Source organism: Copadichromis virginalis, linkage group LG11, assembly GCF_057382275.1.
Source record: "Copadichromis virginalis isolate Kocher_CV1m ecotype Utaka linkage group LG11, C_Virginalis_male_GT1.1, whole genome shotgun sequence".
Lineage (NCBI taxonomy): Eukaryota > Metazoa > Chordata > Actinopteri > Cichliformes > Cichlidae > Copadichromis > Copadichromis virginalis.
This window is the reverse complement of record NC_140628.1, coordinates 9,411,189-9,432,734: the sequence shown is the minus strand read 5'-3', so window position 1 is coordinate 9,432,734 and position 21,546 is coordinate 9,411,189. Positions and strand designations below refer to the sequence as shown.

Sequence of the window (21,546 nt, the reverse complement as noted above, 5' to 3'; positions counted from 1 at the left end):
GCTTCAGTTCTGAAACCAAATAGTGGAGTCACTTGGCTCATGTGAAAAAAATGTGCGGGTCATTATCATGACAAGGCGACCTTGCGTCGCCTTATCGTGTGACCTATTGAGATCACCTGATGCAAGATGTGAGTGGGGGTTGAGGCACCTGGGAACAGATCTCAAAACTGCATTGTAGGTGGCAGGCAGTTGATGTGCTAGCTAAGGCACCCCCCTCTGTTCAAAGATTAAAAACTTTAAACAAAGGTTAACTTATTTTTGTTTAACATTTTTCCTCTATTACTTTGTTGTTGTTGTTGTTTTTTTTCATTAAAATTTTTGTCCTTTTGATAATCTTTGTACAAGGGGGGTGGGGCAGGTCTGTGTTAAAGGCGTACTGGAAACATTTTTGAATCAAGAATTTTGACCAATCAGCATGGAGAAAGTTGTAGCCCTGCCTATTTCAACGGACCTGCAATAACCCGTTTTTTTTATTTCTTCCAATGATTTTATGTGCGGAAAAAAATAAAAAATAAAAACTCGTGAGCTGTTAATTTGACCAGAGACTTTTAGGTATCAACATCAGGATCTGTCATTTGTAGGACCAAGGCAACAAAAATATGATACAAAAGTGTATAGAAATAATACACCATGCACACAGTACGTGTGTGCAACTCTGTACTTGAAATAAAAAAAACTATCAAAACAATTCAAGTTCATAATGTATTTTTTGATAAATAATCCAAGACAGCTATAACACGTAGCTGTAATTCACAACCCGGAAACTCAGGTTTACGACTGTCGTGAAGGCAGCGTGTCTCTCTTCCAGTCAGAACGGAGCCATATGAGGTGAACCTGCTTTACTCGCGCTCCTCACACTGGACTCATTGTGGTGGTCAGCTAACGGTAGCAAATTATCTTATGATGATATCAGTTAGCTAATTTGTTTAGCCACCGCAGCGCTTACAACATTTCGCTAGCTTGCTTGGCTGATCGGCTTGGCTGATGTTGCTGGCGGATGAATTCGTTGTTTTTCATAATGTCGAAATCGTTCCGTTATTTTTAGCTAGCACTGCATGCTAGCGCAGCTAATAGTGGTAAGCAAAGCGTGACTAATCGGTCTATCAGAAACCGGAGGAATGGAGCAGTGGCAGGACGCGGCCTCTCGGCAGGTCAGCCTGCTTACTGATCGTGTGAATGAACTGTTGTCCAGAGGTCTGGAGCTACTGCGCTCCGAACTCGGCGTGGATTTGGGGCTGAAGCCGGAGCTCATTCCGCCATGGATGATCCTTTTGCTGGCAGGTACTGGGCTGCTGCTGATGGTCGCTCTGTGGGCCTCAGTCTGTCGGGGTCTCTTCAAGAAGCGCCCTGTTATGAGCCATGCGGACGACGGAATTGAACTAAAGCGAACTGTCGGTAAACCCGTCAAATCCGAGGAACCGAAGAAAAAGAAAAAGAAAGCGGAAAAGGCACGTAAAATGAAGTCTGTTTTATTTCCAGCTTTTCCCTATACCGCTAGCAGGGCTAGCTGTCAGGCTAACGCCACGGTGACAACTAAATCTCATGTCATGGCTAAAACAAGCTTCAGGCTAGTGTTCTGTCCGGCTATGCCGTTAATGGTTGGCGTTTTATGCATAAGTAACAACGGTATAACTTGTAATGATACTCGTGAATTTTAAATGACCTTTCCAGAAATCTCAGCCAAACGGGAGAGCTATCGCTGAGCCACAGGAAGAAGCCATAGCGTCGGAAGAGATAGTGCCACATCACCAACCGCCCCCACCAGAAGTCAAGCCGGAGAAGGTTGCTGAGGTAATTTAAAATCGTGCCAGAATCACACTCTGTTAGGACTCAAACCAATTAATTTTTCTATTTTAATTTATCTACGATAATGCTTGTCTTTTGTAGCATTTTCTATCATTCGCGTTACTACTTTGACGTCTTCACTGAATGTAGTCAAGGAAGAAAAAAAAAAAGAACATTTTCGCCCTTTCACTCTTTAATGACGCAACCGGCCACTGGTGTTGGGTTACAGTCTTCAGCTGTCATATGCAGCACAAATGTGGAGATGTCCGCTTATCACAGCACATAGTGTCATCTTCTAAAGACCACAATATAAAAGTATTGGTGACCCGGAAGGTTCGGCAGTCAGACGTGGAATCACGCAGGAGATAAAGTAGTGCTCACGAAAAGTACATGTAGAAGATTTAGGTACAGTGGATGTAGTTTCACTTATAAATAGACGAGGCCTGAGCCTGCTGTGCAGCATGGTTCATTCAGCATGTGGTCCCGTTCCCCCTCCTTAATAAATCATATGTTCTGCATACTATCAACATCTTTCTGATTCTGTAAACTGTCAAATAACCTTGTGTGTTTATGTCTTTGTCAAATATACTGGCTTTTGTTTGCAACTTTATGTCCGCTCTTTGTTTTCCAGGTGAAGAAGTCAAAGAAAAAGGCCAAACAGGCTGTGAAGGAGACCAAGACAGTGACTACAGATGGCAAAGAACCAGAAGAAGGTAAAATGTTCTGAGTCCTGTCATCATTTAGCTGTTTTCAAAGTGATACTCTGGTATTATCTGTGGTATTTGACTGTTTTAGTTTGTTTAGCTTACCTCATAAGGAAGACATACCCAGTGACCTGACCAGTGAACCACAAAGGGAATAATTAACAGCGTGGGTTTAGTTACATGCAATCGGTGTCTTAGTAAAATTCACTTAGCCTCAAGTCTACATCCAGTCCTTCGCCCTGCTTAATCTGTACCATTTTTTTCCCCCTCACTAATCCTGTAATGAACTCCTGCAGTATTTTGTGACAAATTCTACACTGAACTTAGTGCTACCTTTCAGGCACATGGGAAACCAAGGTCAGCAACAAGGAGAAACGGGAGCAGCGCAAGAAGGATAAGAGTTCCAGCGATGGCTCAGCCAGCCCCGGTGGAGGGGGAACACCTGTGAGTGTTCCCACAGAGCAGCCCAAGGCCTCCACAGCCCCTGCACCTACCAACCAGAAGAAGAAAAAAGGTGGCTTTTTAAGTGTCCTTTCTGCATTTGAAGAGTTCTTTTTAAAGATCCTGTAGACAGTTGCACAAATGTTGTTTCTGTATACATTGTTGTTGCCTTTCGTTGGTCTCTCGTGGCCAAAACAGTCTATGAATACAGGCATTATGGGAATTTGAGTCTCGAGTGAGCTTTCTCAGAATTGTTTTTGCAGTGTTTTTTCTTGACCTTGCTCTTTATTCTCAGGAGAATCCACAAAAGTGAAGCCTGAGAAGGTGGAGGCTGTTGTCTCTAAAGGTAATTATCAGTATGAAATTGAGAAAGACATCACACATTGATATTAGTACGTACTAGAAGTAAATTACAGCAAAGTCTGGGTTGATGTGCCGCTAGCCTGTCAAGTGGAATCAAATGTTTCTCTCTTGGTATTAGTTAACAGCAACAATGCGGTGGAGGTGTCCTCTGCTGTACCTGATGTGCCGGTAAAGATTCCTGCTCAAACTGTTGCTCCCAAGACTGCCTCCTGTACCACCAGCAGGGAACCACCACTGTGGAAGACGGGGATTGATGGTACTTCTAAACTCTTCATTGTTGATCTTGACTTCTGTTAAGCATAGTGCTTTAAAATAATTATTACAATTAACTGGCTCGTTTAAAAAGTCACACATCTACAAAATATCCCCCATGGTGTATTCAGATCAAAAACAAAGCAAAGTTTTCACATGGTGCAGGTGCATACAAAGCAGGTGCAAAGACAAGTGTGAAAACATTTCATCTTTAGCAAACGATCTATAAATCGTTGAGTTTGAGACAGAACAAAGAAAGTGTAGGGCTTAGAGAAAAGGCTGGGAATTTGTAAAACTTCTTGTAAATTCTGAAGATGGTGTTTGAACCTGATTCCAGTCTACTCTTTCTCCTTTTGGCTCCTGCTATATTGGGTTTTCCAAAAAACAATTAATTCTTCATTATTGTCCTGAACACATCTTTAGATTTGTTGTGTTTGGGAGAAAAAGAAACTAAGTGTAATAGAGCTTCATATTAAAAATGGCTTACTGAATATTAACTCACCATCAGTACCAACGGTACCAACTAGTCTGTTAGGGCACATTAGTCCTCATTCATAAAGTGCTTTACAAATCAGAACATTACAGCTGCCAGGTGGATTTTTCCCGTTTGAGTGTAACTGGTCAAACAACAGAGCCACTTACTGCTAAAGAGACAGAGTGAAAGTGGACAATATATCCTTGGTTTCGTAACATAAAACTCATTGTTGCTCCCAGGGAAAGCACAAAAGTGAACCCAGTCCTTATTTTCCCCTGAGTTATCGATTTTGTCACTAGTTAGCCAACATAAGCTAATGTAGGTCTATTAGCAACAACCAACCAACAACATGACATCACGTTCTGTACTAACAGAAGATAGTGCTATACATGTTTTTAAAAATTTACGCACAGACGGCGTTAAATCTGTTTTTGATAGGTTTTTGTCTAAAGTTTGACAGTAAAATTCTCTTGAATTATTATTTTTTATTACTTTAAATATACAGCTGCTTAAAGGCCCCATTCAGACAATTTAGAATCCCCAAGGTCAATGTTTTGAGCAGTGATGACACAACTTCTGTGAAATGTGTCTTTCAGAGGCGTGGACTGTGAGTAAAAGGGGAATGCCAACAACCCAGGTAAATCTGATGTCTTTACCGAGTCTGGGAATTGGTACTGCTGGTAAGTATACACTGCAGCAAAACTGAGTCCTGCCACTAGATGGCACTGTTTGTCTTGCCCAGATTTGGTTGTATTAACGCGGTAATTGTTGTCTCCATAGAGCCCAAGCCTGTGAACGACCTGCCGTGGATCAGTCAGCCCAGACTAGATGATGAGTGGTCTGGACTCAGTAAGTGCCATTTACTGGTTTTCTTTCACCGCACTGTTTAATTTTGATGTTGCTTGATGTCATTTCTGTTGTGGTACTCCTTCACGTTTATGTCTCGTGACACCCTTTTTGTCTCTCAGACGGTGGTTCTGTGGACACCAGTTCTGACTGGAACGCCCCCTCTGAAGCATGGGGCAACTATGAAGAGCCCACCCTCGAGCCTCCTCCAGCACAGGAGCAGCCCCTCCCTGAGCCAGCCAAGGTTAATCTGTTGATCGGAGTGGCAGTAAGTGTGGCCAAGCTCTGGACAAAAATAAGCATTATAGAAGTTTTAAAAATAACAACCCATTAACTAATGAGTCATCAGGGCTTAGACTCAATGAGCTGTCCTCGTTCTTTCTTTTGACTGTGACCCTGCAGCTCAGTGGCTCAACACAGTAGACTGAATAGACAACATAGTTTATCATATTATGGCGGCTGTTTGAAACCAGTATGTGGATGTGTACAGATCATATAGACTTCAAAGGCCTTTCTCATAGCGGACATTTTTCTACAGTATGACAAACACAGGTGTAATAAATGTTGCAGTGAATAGCAGTTTACTTAAATGTTGATGCGATGACATGTTGTCATGTGCTACTGTGCCTTGCTTCTGCCAACAGACAGTGGAAAAGTAAGGAATTACCAAAGCATTCCCATTTGCTCTAGAATTTCTAATATAGTGTCTGTTCCTGTGTTTTTAAGTCATGTTTTATCCTCATGGGTTCACAGGAGGATGGTGACGATGAGAAGGATAAGGGAGTGACCACTGCTGATGGAGCGGCTAAAACTAAAAAGAAGAAAAAGAAAAAGAAGAAGGCTGCTGAGGAGGGAGGAACAGCTGGTCAGGTAACAGCTTGTGAGCAAATGCACCGCTGAGTGTAGTAACCTTAAAAGGTGTAAAACAAAGAGTGGTGAGATGTTCATTCTCCTGGATATTTTTTTTTTGTCTAAATTCCACTTGTTTGTTTGTTGGCTCAGGAGCCGGAGAAGGAAACTGCACCTGCAGCCTCGGTGAAGAAGCAGCCACCTGTTCAGGAGAACGCTGCTGCCGTCCAGCCTGTCAAAGCAGCTGTCGAGGTCAGTGGGCTGACGGGCAAGAAGGAATCAAAGATGATCTTGAAAAACGCGGCTATTCTGTTCTCTGACCCGTAGCCTTGCAGCTGTTTCTTTTTCGCTCTTAACTTGCTGTTTTCCCTTTCCTAACAGGTGAGAGCAGAGCGTCCAGTGAAAGACAACATATCCCAGAAATCCCCTGTCACACAAGTGCCACTGAAGCCAAATGAAGGAGAACCAACTGCCAAGCAGAACAACCTTCCTGCTCCGACACAACAAAGTAAGCGCTAAACACTGTCAGATGTGACACCAGAACCTTGTGCATGCTGGTACTGAGGCATTTGGTGCAGCTAAATATGACTTTCCCAGTTGTCTAGTTGTTAACTCTGATTTACTTGTATTGGAGTATCAGATGCACATAAGCTGCATATTTTGAAGCATTTACAATTTCAGGTTCTGAGCAGTTTGGCAGCGTGCTATTAATGTAAAGCAAATTAATATAAAGCAAACTGAATCTCCTTCACTAACAAATCTGTATCCAAATCCAGATGTGGGTCTTAAAGCTTTTCTCCTTTACTTTTGTCTAAACCTTTTTTTTTTATGTTACTTTTTATACAAACAAAAAACAAGTAGATCCGTTGCTGAAGTTGGGACAACTATTGGTGTCCAGTGTCTCCAGTAATTATAACGTTGAAAAATGAGTACAATCACATTTTCTATAAACTTGTTACTCAAGTATCACGTTCATGTGACAATGCTGAAGTGTGTGTTTCAAGGTTAAGCTTGTTAATAATCTTAGGAAATTTAATCTGCAACAACTTGGATCATTTGCTCTTGATACTGTATGCTTTGATCAAGCTCTTTAAATCTGTGCTCAGCTCATTTCTATTACCCACGCCATCTTTTTCTGGGAATGATGGGTTAAAATTTTGTCAGTGGAAGTCAAACTCTTTTTCTCACCAGTGAATCAAACAGATGTGGGGTTATGCTCATTGAAAGAGATGTTTAAAGGTGTTCCTACCTTTGTGTGTTTCCACAGAAAAACCTGAGGAGAGCCAAGCGCCCAAACCAGCAAAGAAGAAGAAGGCGAGGAGAGAGACATGAGACGGAGTCCACTCTGCAGGCCTCTGTATGCAAGAGACTTGATACTCTGTTTATGCAACACCTTTGGTGGCAGGAACTCTGAACAAAGATCTTCTCGATGGACTCTACCTTGAAAACGTGTGGAAACCGAAACAACTTTTATACACATCCACGTGTCAGCAGGCGCATCGTTGAAAACTGAAACTAGATGCAGTGCAATCTAATGTAATGCGGTGTTGATGATTTTTAAGTATGCATTTGATACTGATTGTGTCTTCTAATTCCACTGAATCCAATAACTGAAGGAGCTGTATTGTAGTAATTAGACGTGTAGAAATTACTGATCATGTTTAGAAGTGTGTTATCGTGGTGGCTATCGAACGCAGAATTACTGTGTAGAGAATGCAAACGGTTGCATCAGGTTACACGACACTAGGCCTTCGCTTTGCTGTCCTTTTTTTTTTTTTTTTCTTTTTTCTTTTCTTAAATTGCTCTGATGTTTGTAAGCTGTGGCACCGGTGAAAAGAGCAGGAAGATCAAATGTTTGTGTCAGCGGTTTGGGCTCGACGGCACGTAAACATTTGTGACATGAAATGAGCTGTGAGCGTTGTGAGACCATGGAAAAGGGACTCATGAGCCGCACTGTATTTTTTATTTTACTTTTTTTTTTCCATGTAATTTTGAACACTTCATGGACACACTCTCCATCTGGTCTGTCCCCTGTCTGTTGTTGTACTGCAGTGTGTCGAGACAACAGTTTCCTTGCCGTGTTTACTGTCTGTGACTGCTCTTAGGAGCGCAGCCGCGTGGGAGCCTCTGATCGTACACGTGTCACGGCAGTGTCATCAACCTCCTCATGATTTTCCACCAGTGAGTGATTCCGAAGTCTTCAGAACCTTTTGTAAAACCTGTTTGTAACAAAAGAAAAGCTTAAGCCATATGTAAAAAGACTAAATAAAGGCCAGTTTTTCTACATTTGGGCTTCTTCATAGCACAGTGTGGATTGTCCCATCACTCTGAGAAACAGTGTTACTGCTGTTGAGCTCAGGCCTCAGGCCTGCAACCTCACCTTTAGAAGATTCACTTTATGTGGAAGTGGGAAAATAAAAGTGGACTTGCAAGGATCTTTTTAAAGACGCGACCAGTAACTTCCAGATTAAAGTACTTATTTTAATCCCCGGCTGTATAACTTTCTGGAAATGACGGGTTACAGCATCGGATTTGATCCGATCTAATCTGTCACACGCTCCAGTGTTTATCATCCTCAGGACGAGTAAATGCATCCTTCTGCAGCGGATCGGCAAAGCTGATCAGACTATAACCGGAAGCATCGGGATCCTTTTCAAAATAGTAGCATGCTCAAGTTGTCATTCGGGTAGTGTGCAGAAAAGAGGAGGAAAAAGTTTTATACGACTGATTTCACAAGCACACATTAGCCTGCCATTTGATGACTTTGACAAATTGAATTTGGTCCGCTTGATTTGATTACTCATCAAACTAATCTTATTTTACTAATCTGGAACTATTTGCTCCGTATGTCATCGCTATCATTACAAAATGTACATCAAATCACATCCATGTTAAAATATGTGACACACATATTGGGCGGGACAGAGTTTGTCTTCCTTTAAAATAATGTAAATGTCTCACACTGGCTTAACGCAGTGAAGAACAATGAATTGAAATTACTGAATCCGTAGATTAAGGAAAATAAATGGTGATGTATTTGCTAAATACATCAGTATTTGCAATATTGCTGTAATAAAGCAATAAATATTCACCTTAAAGAGCACAGTGAGACCGCTGGTGTTTAATTTTGAAAAAACGGAAGTCGTGATTTTAACTGTGACGCGGGCTTGTCGCGTCTCTGGTCCGCTAAGCTGCTCACCCTGATAAGTACCGGACGGGTCAGGGGCAGTCAGAGCCTGTTCGTCAACTCTTGCTCGGTGAAGACGTCGATAGGACAGCGGGGACTCTTCCTTCACATACACCGACACCGTTTGTAAATGCCTGCAGACACACAAAAGATGATGATGACGGCCTCTCCGTGGGACCGCTGGTACTCCACGCGCTGCTGCCTGTGTTGCCATGTCCGCACGGGAACCATCATCCTGGGGGTCTGGTACATGGTGAGCATCGCCTAACTCTGTCACTCACTGCATGCGTGTAGACTTCAAGAAACAGCAGAGCCAGAGACAACATGATATGAGCACAGGATTTAAGAGTATATAATCTGTCATTTAAAATCATTTCACGTCAGACTTGATCTGTACTTGCCTTTTTGATATTTATATAGCTGGAATCAAAATATAAAGATGACATTGTTTTAAATTACTTTATCCAAACTTTTATTTGTAAATACAGGATTATTGATAATACTTAATTTAAGAAATTACTTATAGTATAGACACTTTAATCAAGTATTTTAAAATTGATTAATGAAACAATTCTGTCTTTTCTGTGTTGTGGCACTAAGCTCTTGTGGAGCATGTCTGTGAATTAATGCTGGTGTAGTTGAGTATATCAGACTGACTAAACCAAACACCACATGTGGAAAAAGCTTCTCTCTGCTCCCTATGAATAAATAAGCAGTGGGCCTCTTCAGGTAGGGTTTTGTGTCAGGCTGCCAATTGACTGTGGAGAATTTTCCATTACACTCACCTGATCAATGGGGATGTATGAGTCACCTGAATAATGAGAGGTGCTGGCCAGAGCAAAACAAAGACTTCTACTGTAGGTACTTCATTTAACATAGCTGCACTGTCTCCACGCCAAGACTTAAGAATTTAAGGATGGTTACTGGCTGCAGTCTGTGATGATAAAAAGTTAAGTAATGTAAAGAGCACTAACAGACACTGCTCTGCAGATTATTAATTATGTGTGGAATGTCAGGTGAAGAGGTTTACATTTCTGGTGCGCCATCTGTGCATACTGTTGCCTTCATCTGTCCATATGTTCTCTGTCCCTAAGCTCATCAATGCTGTGGTGTTACTCATCCTGCTCACTGCCCTCAACGATCCTGAGCAGTACCACTTGACCAGTGCAGAGTTGGCTAATGACCTGGATGTCATGGATGATGCCAGTAAGTAGTGTTTTGCAGTAAATGTATCATAAGTTGTCTCTAAGAGTTATGAAGTAGATTATTGTTAGGAGTTTTTACATCCATGTATCTTTTTGTATACGAGGGTTAAATCTTGATGGAGATTTGCTAGAAAACCCAGTGGGCTCTGTGGTGTTTTTCTTAAACTCTTGCGTGTAGGTAGATCCGTCATGTAACTAATGGAATAATTTACTGTGTTATTATAAGGACCTCAGACATTGTCTAAAGTGACAGTCTTCATTTCTGTATAAGTAAAAACACCCAAAGCCACAGCCTCCCAAAAACCCAATGTCCATCTGTGCAGAGCATTTGAAAAGCCTTCTTAACACACCAGGTGCGTGCTGGAACAGTCTGACCAGGGGTGACTCACAGCACATGGTGCTGGTAGTCTCTGATTGGGAACGACTATTGTCCCAGTTCCAGAGGATGAGCGTTGTCCTGTGACCCATTAGTACATGCTGGACCAGCCGGTGCCACTGCAGTTTTACAATCACATGCATAGAATGTTCAGATTTCTGAGGTTTATAAGTATCAGTTCACTCAGTAACATGCACTGACGCTTGCTTTTGTGCAATAACAGTAAACATCTTTTGTTTTAATCTTTTCTTAGTAAAATAATTCTCCCCTGAGAAAAACAACATCATTATCCTTAGGGCTTTGACTCTAGATGAGAAGAAAGCTACTGGTTCCATTTGTTTTTTTTCAGCGTGTAACTGGAGTTGAAGGGGAATTACCGTAGCTCATTAGCTTATTATAAACACACTGAAGCTAACAACTAGCTTGTCACATTTTAATGTTTTTTAGGCCAAATTAAACACGAGGTATATGATATAAATATTGAGCTTTTGTGATAGATTTTAAGCTCAAATTTTCTGGTTAGCTATAATCTACCAAACAGAATCAATGTTTGGGTATATTTATAAATGTTGGGGGAAGAAAGACAAGCTAGTCTTTCTGCTAGCTAACCTTCGTTTAGCCACATTTTTATGTTTTGTGGTGGCACTTAAAGACAAGATATAACATGCTAATGGATGAGCTTTATACTTGTTGCTATATCGATTTGGGGCACAGTTTCCTGGCTTCCAGTCATTATACAACAAAATATTATTATATTCTGAAATTATGTGTAAAATGTATAATAGCTTAAGCATTCACCACCAAATAGCAAGAAGGGAAGGTTAGCAACAAGCCTGTGAACATAATGGAGAATTCAGCTGTTGCCAGATATTTTACTCATTAGCTGGTAAAATAAAACAAAAAGGGGTGAACATCACCAGGCGGCAAAATTGTTTCTGCTGCCCCAGATGGCATAAAATCAAAAAGCTTTTTATGCTGGTATTTTGCCATTTACCTGAATTAGATTCTGGGAATAAAGTGTCACACTTCTGAGTTGTCTTTTTTCTTTTTTTAAACCACAAATCTGATCCATCCTGTGACTTAGAGCTGTGAAACACTGATTGTCAGGTCATTATTAAAAGAATATGGAAAATAATGGGTCAGGCAGGAAAAAAAAGTGGCGTTTCATTGAAGTGACTATTATTTCCCTGTAGTGCCACTTTTATTTTAAGGTTGCTCGGCCTTGCGCTTATGTAACAGAATGATTAGTTCTGTTCTGTTGAGTTGATTTCAGGTCAGGCTGACACGATGTGTATCCCAGAGCAGAGGTTAAATCCTTTTCTAGTTGACAGATGCATCATGCCATTGTTTTCTTCTGTTCTCCATTTGTGGTCCCTTGATGACACCATGTTCTAAACATTTTCATAAATGTAATTCAGGATTGATTGCGCCACAGCCAATGTGACTACAGCCTGAATTAAATAGAAAGCAAAGATCTGTACAGCTTTTTTGAATTTCTACCTTTTCTCCTGTTGCTTCAGACATGTGCATCGCCTCAGCGATCTCTCTGCTGATGATACTTATCTGTGGGATGGCAACATATGGTGCCTACAAGGTAAAAAAAACATTTATTTTACTCTCGTAATTGTATTTCACGTGTTGCTGTTTCCCTGTTGATTCTCTGCTCTTTGATAAATAAGCCATTCTGTCCCAAATATCTAACGTTAAGGTCTTTATTTCAGTTACGTCCCGCCTGGATCATCCCTTTTTTCTGCTACCAAATATTTGACTTTGCCCTTAACACCTTGGTGGCTGTTAGCATCGTAGTTTACCCAAACACCATTCAGGATTACCTGCAGCAACTGGTGAGAAACATCTGATATATGTATATATTTATTTTACTCATCATTTATAATTTGACATGAAATGAAAACATCACTGCTGTCTTTCTGATTCCTCCTCAGCCTGAGAACTTTCCCTACAAAGAGGAAGTTGCTGCTCTCAGTAACGTGTGCTTGGTCGTCATCGTGCTGCTCTTCATCGGCTGTATTCTCGGCTTTAAGGTAAAGTTTTCTGCGCCCAGTTTACATATTTGTCTCATATGCTTAGCAGCACCTAGAAATGTTTCCTGGTCTGCTGACAATATTATGCAACCTTGTTACACAGGCTGTTGCCTTTTTACGTAACCCTCTGTTCACATGTGGCTCTGTGATGTGACTGAAGTGAGGTGGAAATTGATTAGCTTTCACTGGTTCTAGGTAAAGTAGAGCCCAGGAATGAATCTTGAAAGCGTGCTGTGGATAAAACCTCGCTCCAAAAAAGCCGAGAAGCTGTGTAAAAACTCAGAATGCAATGATTTGCAAACCTTCAAAACAACATGTCAAATGTTGACACTTTAGACATTTTGTATTGTTTTGAATGTGCTCGTTTTCAGTGTCTGGACACCTTTTTGTTTTACACCACTCTGTAAGTGCTTCCCACTCCTTGTTGTGGGATTTGAGATGCTCAACAGTTTGAAGCCTCCTTTGTTGTATTTTGTGTCAAATGTTTTCAGTGAGTAATGTGTCCGGACTCTCAGTAGGCCAATATGGCCCCTAACTCAGGACTCTTATTGTTCCAAACTTTGTTTGTCATCCAGTATTAATGATGCCCTCACATAATATGTGCACCAATGGACCTCCATTCGATTGCATATGCTAGCTTTTGAACTTTATTATAATAAGCTAGCTGTTCTCTTCATTCTGACGGAGGATTTAGACATTTTGAAAGCTCCAAAAAGAATTTTAGCTTCTGGTTCATCAGACCACAGTCTCAGTCCAGCCTGACTGAGATCGGGCCCAAAAATGGGATCCCGTTAGGACTCAGGCACTGATGGCAAAAAACTGTAATCAGGCAGATTTTCCAGATTCTCTTTTAAGTATATTATTTTGAATTTGCTCATGCAGTCCTGCCCCTGTCTCAAATGTTTAGAAAAATGTTGCTGGTTCATTTTATACATGATCCCAACAGTTGTTGGAAATGGGACTGTATTTTTCACAGCAGACATATTTGATTTATCACAGCAGGAAAAGCGGAGAGCACAATACCAGAACCCCAAAGCAGCTACACTGAATTCAGACACCATTTCTTTTATTATTTATATGTCAAAGTGAGAAGGAAGAAGTGTAGTACTATACTTGTAATATAAGGTTTACTCTCAGCTTTCCTTCTGAAAGATTTAAAGTCAGAGTCGGGTGTAGGAGTGTACATATGTGTAGTCTCAAAATTATATTACAGTGTTTCTAGGAAATTTGTGATGATGGTATTTATGACAACACAGAAGAAAGGCTGAACAATGTGGTGACTGCAGTGAAAAAAACACAAGGAGGCATGTTTAATGTTTCTTTTCCAATGAGCTTTGGTTATTTATGCAATGTAAAGTATGAATTATTCCCACGAGGTGCCAGCAGCTACAGTGGTGACACAGCATAACTCATATATACAGTGCTGTGAAAAAATATTTGTCCCCTTACTGATTTCTTCGTTTTTTGCATATTTGTCACATTCAAGCAAATTTGAATGTTAGATGAAGATAACCTGAGTAAACACAAAATGCAGTTTTTCATTCATGATTTCATTTATTAAGGGGAAAGACCTATCCAACCCGACCCGGTGCTGCGTGAAAAAGTAATTCTCCCCCTGTTAAATCAGTTTTTTGGAAAGGAGTTCACTTTCACTAGCTGCACCCAGGCCTGATTACTGCCATAGCCGATAAATCAAGAAATTGGGCCGTTTTAAACCTGTAGCGGTGAAACAAGTTTGTTTTTTCAACCAGGAGCAGGAAGAGTTTTCTTGCATGTTTTGCAGAGTTTGATGAAGGTTGTTGAAGTAGCTCACTTTTTACTAAATCATCATTGGCTGACATACGGCTCTCGCTCCAGAAGGTTCTGGGCTTGTCGTGTTGTTGTGCCTAAACGTAAACTCTTTGCTTTGCAATCTCATTGACGCTGCAATATTTTTTTTATCATGTAAAACTGTATACCGATATAATCGACCAGCCCTAGGGACGAGTTACTTCCTCTTTTTTTATTAATTTTTTTCAGCCACACTATTAAAGTGGCTCTTTGAGGGTCAGTGTGTTCTGATACTCAATTACTGAACACTGTTTAGTAAAATTAAGCAAACATTTATGGCTCCAAGGCAACCAATTACTTCCTTGCATCATCTAAGTTGGCCTGTGCCATGCACACTAAGTGTGTTTGCAGTAGCAAACTCCTTATTTATCCAAGTGTGTCCCTGGGAGCTCTAGAATAAACCTCTTAATGGTCACTTGGGCAGTGTGGCAGTTGGAAATGTGCACAAAACAAGCAGGCACTTGGCCACTTGCAAAGTGTGGGCGCACCCGTTAAATCCTGTGGAGTTGAGCTGTTAATGAACTTCGGACGGAATCAGGTCAGGCCATTGTCCAAAGCTGACATTTCTCACTTTAAGCACATAGGAGGGGCAAGCTAGCTCACCTTAGGTGAGCGTGCTGCCTGGGTAGAGCTTGCACGAGGTGTCACACAAGATGCTCATATGCTCACTGTGAGTTCACTGCACATTCACCAGCCTTATTCTTACATGGGTGCAGTTGGACATCGCACAGGCTTTGTACTTGAGAGCAGGTTAAAGATAGTTTAATTTGTGGTCCAGATGCAGTTGACGTTTGTGCTCTGACATAAACCTGTGTAAGGTAAAGGGCGCTTTAGCGTCAGTGCAATATTTAGCCTCTTAAAAAAAGTTGCAAAGTACTTTAAAAAGCCATGAAGACATAAGAAAAATCCTAAAAAATAACTTGTTTGTATTATGTATCTAAAGCCAGTAATTCTGTCAGATAGTTGCTGTGATTCTGCTTAAAACCAAAACATTTGTAGTCTTTAACAACAAAAGGTTAACCCTGAGATAAACTGAGATAAAATAAACTGTAACGGTTAATAGAAGCTCATATGTTTCATACTATAGTCGATCAGGGCCTTTTTAGATTGCAAACCCCATGTAATTACCCCAAATCCATCTTTTTAATCAGCACCACTGTCTGAATAATTTCTGATTCAAATAACTGGATTTGCACAATCAGCATCATTATCACACTGTCAGCATGGTTTTGCAGTGGACCATGAAGTAAATTAAGCGATTGCTGCACCTTCCTGTGGAGGTTGTTTGAATAACAGAGCTGTCAGAGCATTAGGGCTGATACTTAATTGGTTCTTATGGTAAGAATGTTTGAGAGCTCAGCCTGGCTTTGGTTCCTGCTAGCGGATGGATGTAGCAGATGGTGTTGTGTTTGGCCGAGGCATTTCAGTAGCAAGCCGCCTGCTGAGAGCCAGATGATTTCTGGATGACAGAGAACAACAGGAACTTGCTACTATAAAGAGACGTCTAATCGTCAGACAGATTCTGCAAACACAATCTGAATCTAAAGAAGAGCGAGAGTTTATTTAGAATAACAACAATTTTACTCCAGCCTTACATTCTGGTGACAGTGATGCCATCTGTGTCAGTAGGTGTGCAGAAAACTTACTTTTACACCGCAGCTTCTCTGGGGGCAAGATGACCCAGTTATATCTGGAACACCTTGGAAAATTCATTTGCATAGTAACGAGGAGAAGCTGCTTGACTTAAAGCTTTAATACAAGCATCCACTGAGCCGTGCTACCAACGGGGCTGATAATAATTTGTCTATGATTTGTTATTTACCATAACTGTGTTACGTAGTCCATGTGTCTAACATGTGTTTATGTTTTCTTTCTTCCCATTCTCAGGCATACCTGATAGCATGCGTGTGGAACTGCTACAGATATGTGAGCGGACGGGGCAGTTCTGAAATCCTGCTGTACGTCACGACCAATGACACCACCGTAAGTACTGAGAACAACGCTGACTTCTTTGTTTAAATGATAAGACTGGTGATGTCATGATATCATGTCCGTTCAGGACTTTTCCATGCATATTGGTAGCATTTAGCATCAAGCCCACTTTTTCCAGTTGTACTTGTAACAGTTTGCGACAAATACAGTGGTCTGTTTGGCATTTGTTTGGAACTATTTTCAACAGGAAATTAATATATATTTGGCACTCCAAACATTTTCACAGCAACAGCAGCACACTTTCTGTGGGACTGAGCCAGAGTAAATGATTGTGTGTGCTAATTAAGGTCATAAAACACAACGTTATGTGTTTTTCTCAATGGGTTTTAGCCAACACTGAACTTCTACAGCACAGAAGAATGAAATAAATCAGACTAGCAGAAGAAAAAAGTATTTTTTTAGCAGCACTTTATTTTGCTGTCAGACCACCTGTGCAAATGTTTCCAGTGAGCTGCTACAAACGCCTGTGTGCAGAGCTCGCCAGACATGTGAGGGTTCTCGCTTCAACACTAATAATGCACTCATTCCTCACGTGCAGTGTACAGCTGTCCAAATACTTGTAATTTACAAGTCAGCAGTTATTAATGTATGACAAATAAGAATAAACTTATACAAATATAAGTATAATATATTATACTCAAAGTCCATTAAACCCTCTTTCATGTCTAAATCATCATTTAGGGAACTAACATTAAACAGTTTCTGATCTTTGCTGTTTTTCTGCATTTTCCAAGAAGTAGAAAAGCAGCTTCTGTGCAATCCAGACTGCAGGTCACGTTTGGATCGTCTGCGTAGGTTTCCTCTGCTCAGGCCAGTCTGGCAGCCATAAAGTCACTATGTTGATGGGAGAAAGAACATTTAAAGCTGTGCTGTAGTAGCGCGTAGTTTTACAGAAGCTACAGTAGCATGGATGAATGGACAGACTTGGAAAGAGAGACGAGGATCCATGCTGGTGAAGTCATTAGATGGGTACAGTAAGCTCTTTTTAGGGCCTCATGTTGGTGTCTTATTGACCGGACCTGGCTCTCAGTTCACTGTTACCCCACTGCCCACACAGCTAACTGCTTGACTCTGACAGAGGGGAGAAGACTAATGGAGCTATAGAAACACTAATGACTGTTTTGACTATTGCAAAACGTGGTTTTCGGTCTGAACACATAAGGAGCTGCCAGTAACTGGCCCCATCAGGACTGATATTTGACCTTGCAATATATTGGGTTTCACAAGTATTTTGACAAAACCTGTGCTCCCAGTCTGCAACTTAAGACCCCTCAGGGCGTAACACTGCACACAATTTAAAACAGCACCTGATGGTCTACGCGCTGTAGTTCCACTCGCTCCTGATGTGTAAAACACGTGGGCTGTAAAGAGAGACCCAGGAGGCAACTTTCCAGCTGACTGACATCATCAGTGAGGAGTGCCAGAATATCAGCAGCCATTTATTTCCTAACATCAGCCTCACGTCTGCAGGGATGCTTTTTCAATTAGAGCTAGCCATATTTAATGGAAGCTCCCCCACATACCACAGCCGGGTTTGTGGCTTTTGGTTAGCAGCTTGCATGGTGTTACATCAATTATATGATGGTTAGGTCTAGATGGTCCACTAATGCATTGCATGTGAACTGTATTCTTGGGCATAAAGAAAAGTAATTGACACCTACACACAGGTGCTTTATTGGAACAATAAATAAATGCATCATAGAAGAAAGCATGCTTAATTTCTCTTCATGGAGTTGGTGTGGGTGTTGACTCTTGCTTGGCCCCACTCCCCACAGATCACGGTGTCGTTCAGGCATGGCACACAGACTGGGGATTTATTAGCTAGAATGGAATAGCAACTGTTAGATTTGATCCACTGTGTATCCATAGATGCTTTCCAATACACACACAATGCAGCAGAAGATTTATTATACCCCAATATTGCCATAGTGATTCCTGTGCTGCTTGCTTCCGGTTGTAATCCTGACTCCTGTGTTTCCCTCTCTGTCAGTTTGCTTCCTATTTTATTATTTTGGGCTTAGCGTCCTTATATTCCTTTCTCTTTATTTTAGTACCCTCCCTTTCTGCAGCTCACAATTGTCTCAGTTGAATCCACCTGTACCTTCTTTCTCCTTTCCCTTAAATTATATATGGTGTGTTTTGTTTCCATTGAATTACTTTGTTTTCGCCGACTCTTGTGCTGGCTCTCCTGCACTCGGTCAATTCTTTTTTTATTTATAATCTAATGCACCAGATGTGACCAGATGCAATGCACTGTTCTTTTTCTGGACAACAGATGATGTCACATGTGTCACAGCAGGGCACAGACAGATGATTGAAGTTGTGTAGTAACCTTAAAGTTCATGATATGCATACCACATGCTACAGTATGCACTTTAAAACGATTTCAGTATGTGCTGAAACTCTTTAAAATGATCTAATATATGCAAGTACAGGCCTAAAGGAAGTTATTGATTACTTAATATCCCACATATTTATTTCAACATCATTAAAGTTTATTGTCACAAAGGCAAGACTGTACCCTCATTGACTCATTGTTAAATACTTAATACCACATGCCGGTCAAACACATAGCGTTGTTGAGGAAGCCCACATTTCTGTTGTGAGAATGAGTGCTGGAATGCTGAAAGAAATCTTTCAGATCCAGGAAAACATTATACAGCCTTAAAATTCATCAGGTTTTTTTTTTAAGTTCCTTCATGGTGGGACCTCAATTCTGGCTTTTTCATATCACATAACGGGACTCAGCATTGAGTGGAGACATCAGTCCAGCTAAGACTGTGCCTTATGTGATGCATATAGACAACCATTAGCCAAATTTATTTTGGAACTCCCCACTTATCCTACTTTTACTTTTGGTGTAGGGGATGAATAATAAAAGATGAACAAGTAGATCTGTCCTCTCTAGTTATCTGTATACAGCTCTAAACTAAATCTGGCTGCTGACAGATGCTTTTGTTTTTCACGTGGCACAATTTTAGGACACTTGCTTCATGTACTACATTTCCTTCCTGATATAATAGTAATAGTATTTCAGTAGTAGATTTTAAAAAAAATTTTTTTTACATAAAATAACAGGGAAAAGTCCTGCAAATAAATTCAAAAATGAGCATGGGAAGCTTGATGGCTACTACATGTTAGCACTGCTGTTGTAAGCATGGTAGTGCTGAAGTACAGCCTGCTGCTTGCATGCCTTTTTTTCTTATGTATGACATTTATTTTAATATTTTGTCTAAGAAGGCTTCCAATCAACCGCTCCAACTGCTTATGTAATGTGCAGTGCAAATAAGACTGGTCATCTTGCCATACTTGCATTTTACATGTTATATAATCATATTTAACTGCAGCCCTGCAGTTTAGCCTATTTTATTGGGGAATCAGACTGATTTCTGTGCAAGCTGTTCTCTCTAGGCTTACAAATATTTCACTTAATCCAAAATAAATTTTTAATATTTCATTTTTTTCTGTTTCAAGTTACATCAAAAGTGATGTAATATTATGCAACTTTACCAAAAACATGTTCATATTGATCAGACTGATTTTCATGGTGTTTATTCTGAGTCATGTCCTCATTTCTTTGTCTTCCAGGTGCTGTTACCTCCTTATGATGACAGTGTCAGTGTCCCTCCCAAGCAGGCTCCTCCACCTTACACCACTGTTACAGCATGAAAACATTCCCGGGATCCTGCCGACTGCTGTTGATAAAAGCACAGCAGAATTGATGCACCACACTGCCTCTCCACTGTACAGTATATTTCTGGATATATTGTAGCTACACACACATTACCGTTCTCTTAATGCATTCACACGCATATGTACAAAAACACCTTGGACAGATATACAGACGCACACCACCGTGACCTCTCATCCCTTCCTGTTATTTACTTATTCTTATGTATTTCTCTCCTGTAGCTCTCTGTGTATCTCTGTGTCTTAGTATTCATCCAGAAACGATGTGCACTTTTATGCATTTGAAGCGAAACAAGACAAAAGCACTAGAAAGTTCGATAGATGATATATATTTTTATTAATTCTATTTATGCTCTCTGTGTCTGTAATCGTATTCTGTGGGTCCTACCTTTTCACAAACATATTTAACTTGTGCAGAAATGCAAAAAACCCAACGTATGGCTCACATTAACGAGTGAGGAGCCGTTGCGTGTTTCCTGTTTGTCTCGTCTGAGCTCGTGATCAGGGTTGGATTGCCTTCATTCATAGCTTTCTCTCTTATGGGGTGCACTTCATGGAGCCACGTGTGAAGTGTCACCTTGACGGGAAGTTTCCCAAAGAAATGCACCTGCCTGTGTTCTGACATGATCAAGGAGCAACCTAGTGTATATCAAACATATCAGCGTATTCTACCACAGACATAATCACGGTCTCGTGTTCTAGAAATCAGGAGTGTTGATTTGCGTTGACTGATATTCATAACTTTCTAATGTAATTGTGTCTTTCTACTGATTGATGACAAATGTCTTGGATTGCTGTTTATCTAGAAGCACTGATCTGGAATCAGCTTGCTCTTTGAAGTCACTATAAGTTGGTTGCTGGACAGAGGACTCAGAGCCCAATAAATATGGACTGTGGTTGTGTTTTTTCAGTTAAGCCTAATGGGAGCTTTCTTGTCTGTGTAAACATTACACAAGTCTGTTCCACCAGATGGAGTTACTGGCAAACCACTCGTCCCTGGACACAAAATGTCCTGCAAGGACTCAAATGTCAAACCTTCTGTATGGAAAACAAAGATGTGACATATATTTATCTATTAAAATCCAATTTCACTGATAGATGTTGTGTGTTTTATTTTGTCAAACATGTATATGAACTTGAGCAGACATGTTTCAAGGGTCAAATGGAGCTCAGTGTGTGTGTGTGTGTTTGCAGGAATTATTTAAATTAATCTGGTTAGGGTTTTTTTTTTCTGCTATTAAGAGTTAAGCTCTAGCTTAAATGGAAGATGTGATGTCGAAAAATATATTTGGTCACTGAAGTGAGCAGTGACTGTATAGTCTAAGGAGCTTGGAAAGAAAAGCGTCTGGAGTTCTTTAAGTTTCCTTGAAGACGTTTCACCTCTCATCTGAGAAGCTTCTTCAGTTCTAAGAGCAACTAGTGGAGAGTCCCAGATTATAAGCCCTATGGGAGTGTCCCCAAGAGGGTCATGTGATTTATTGAGGTCAAATGGACCTCAATATATCACAT

General features: G+C 40.7%; 2 protein-coding genes and 1 long non-coding RNA gene across 3 annotated transcripts; 2 read left to right on the top strand and 1 right to left on the bottom strand.

Moving 5' to 3' along the window:
* The first annotated feature begins 799 nt into the window (after window positions 1–799).
* Window positions 800–8,001, top strand: LOC146698050 (protein LYRIC-like). Its single transcript, XM_085472997.1, has 13 exons — window positions 800–1,448; window positions 1,672–1,791; window positions 2,417–2,498; window positions 2,830–3,003; window positions 3,226–3,276; window positions 3,412–3,549; window positions 4,617–4,700; window positions 4,801–4,869; window positions 4,989–5,134; window positions 5,620–5,736; window positions 5,869–5,967; window positions 6,097–6,223; window positions 6,983–8,001. The coding sequence occupies exons 1-13, from the start codon at window positions 1,119–1,121 to the stop codon at window positions 7,045–7,047; spliced, it is 1,602 nt and encodes a 533-aa protein (XP_085329123.1). The 5' UTR covers window positions 800–1,118; the 3' UTR covers window positions 7,048–8,001.
* An 807-nt stretch (window positions 8,002–8,808) lies between these two features.
* Window positions 8,809–11,550, bottom strand: LOC146698049 (uncharacterized). Its single transcript, XR_014922976.1, has 2 exons — window positions 11,478–11,550; window positions 8,809–9,036 (listed from the first exon to the last, which is right to left on the bottom strand). It is a non-coding gene; the product is annotated as an uncharacterized LOC146698049 (long non-coding RNA).
* Window positions 9,032–20,391, top strand: LOC146698048 (lysosomal-associated transmembrane protein 4B-like). The gene is made up of 7 exons (XM_085472995.1): window positions 9,032–9,155; window positions 9,997–10,108; window positions 12,004–12,077; window positions 12,205–12,327; window positions 12,427–12,525; window positions 16,243–16,338; window positions 19,936–20,391. The coding sequence occupies exons 1-7, from the start codon at window positions 9,033–9,035 to the stop codon at window positions 20,014–20,016; spliced, it is 708 nt and encodes a 235-aa protein (XP_085329121.1). The 5' UTR covers window position 9,032; the 3' UTR covers window positions 20,017–20,391.
* Window positions 20,392–21,546: the final 1,155 nt, after the last annotated feature.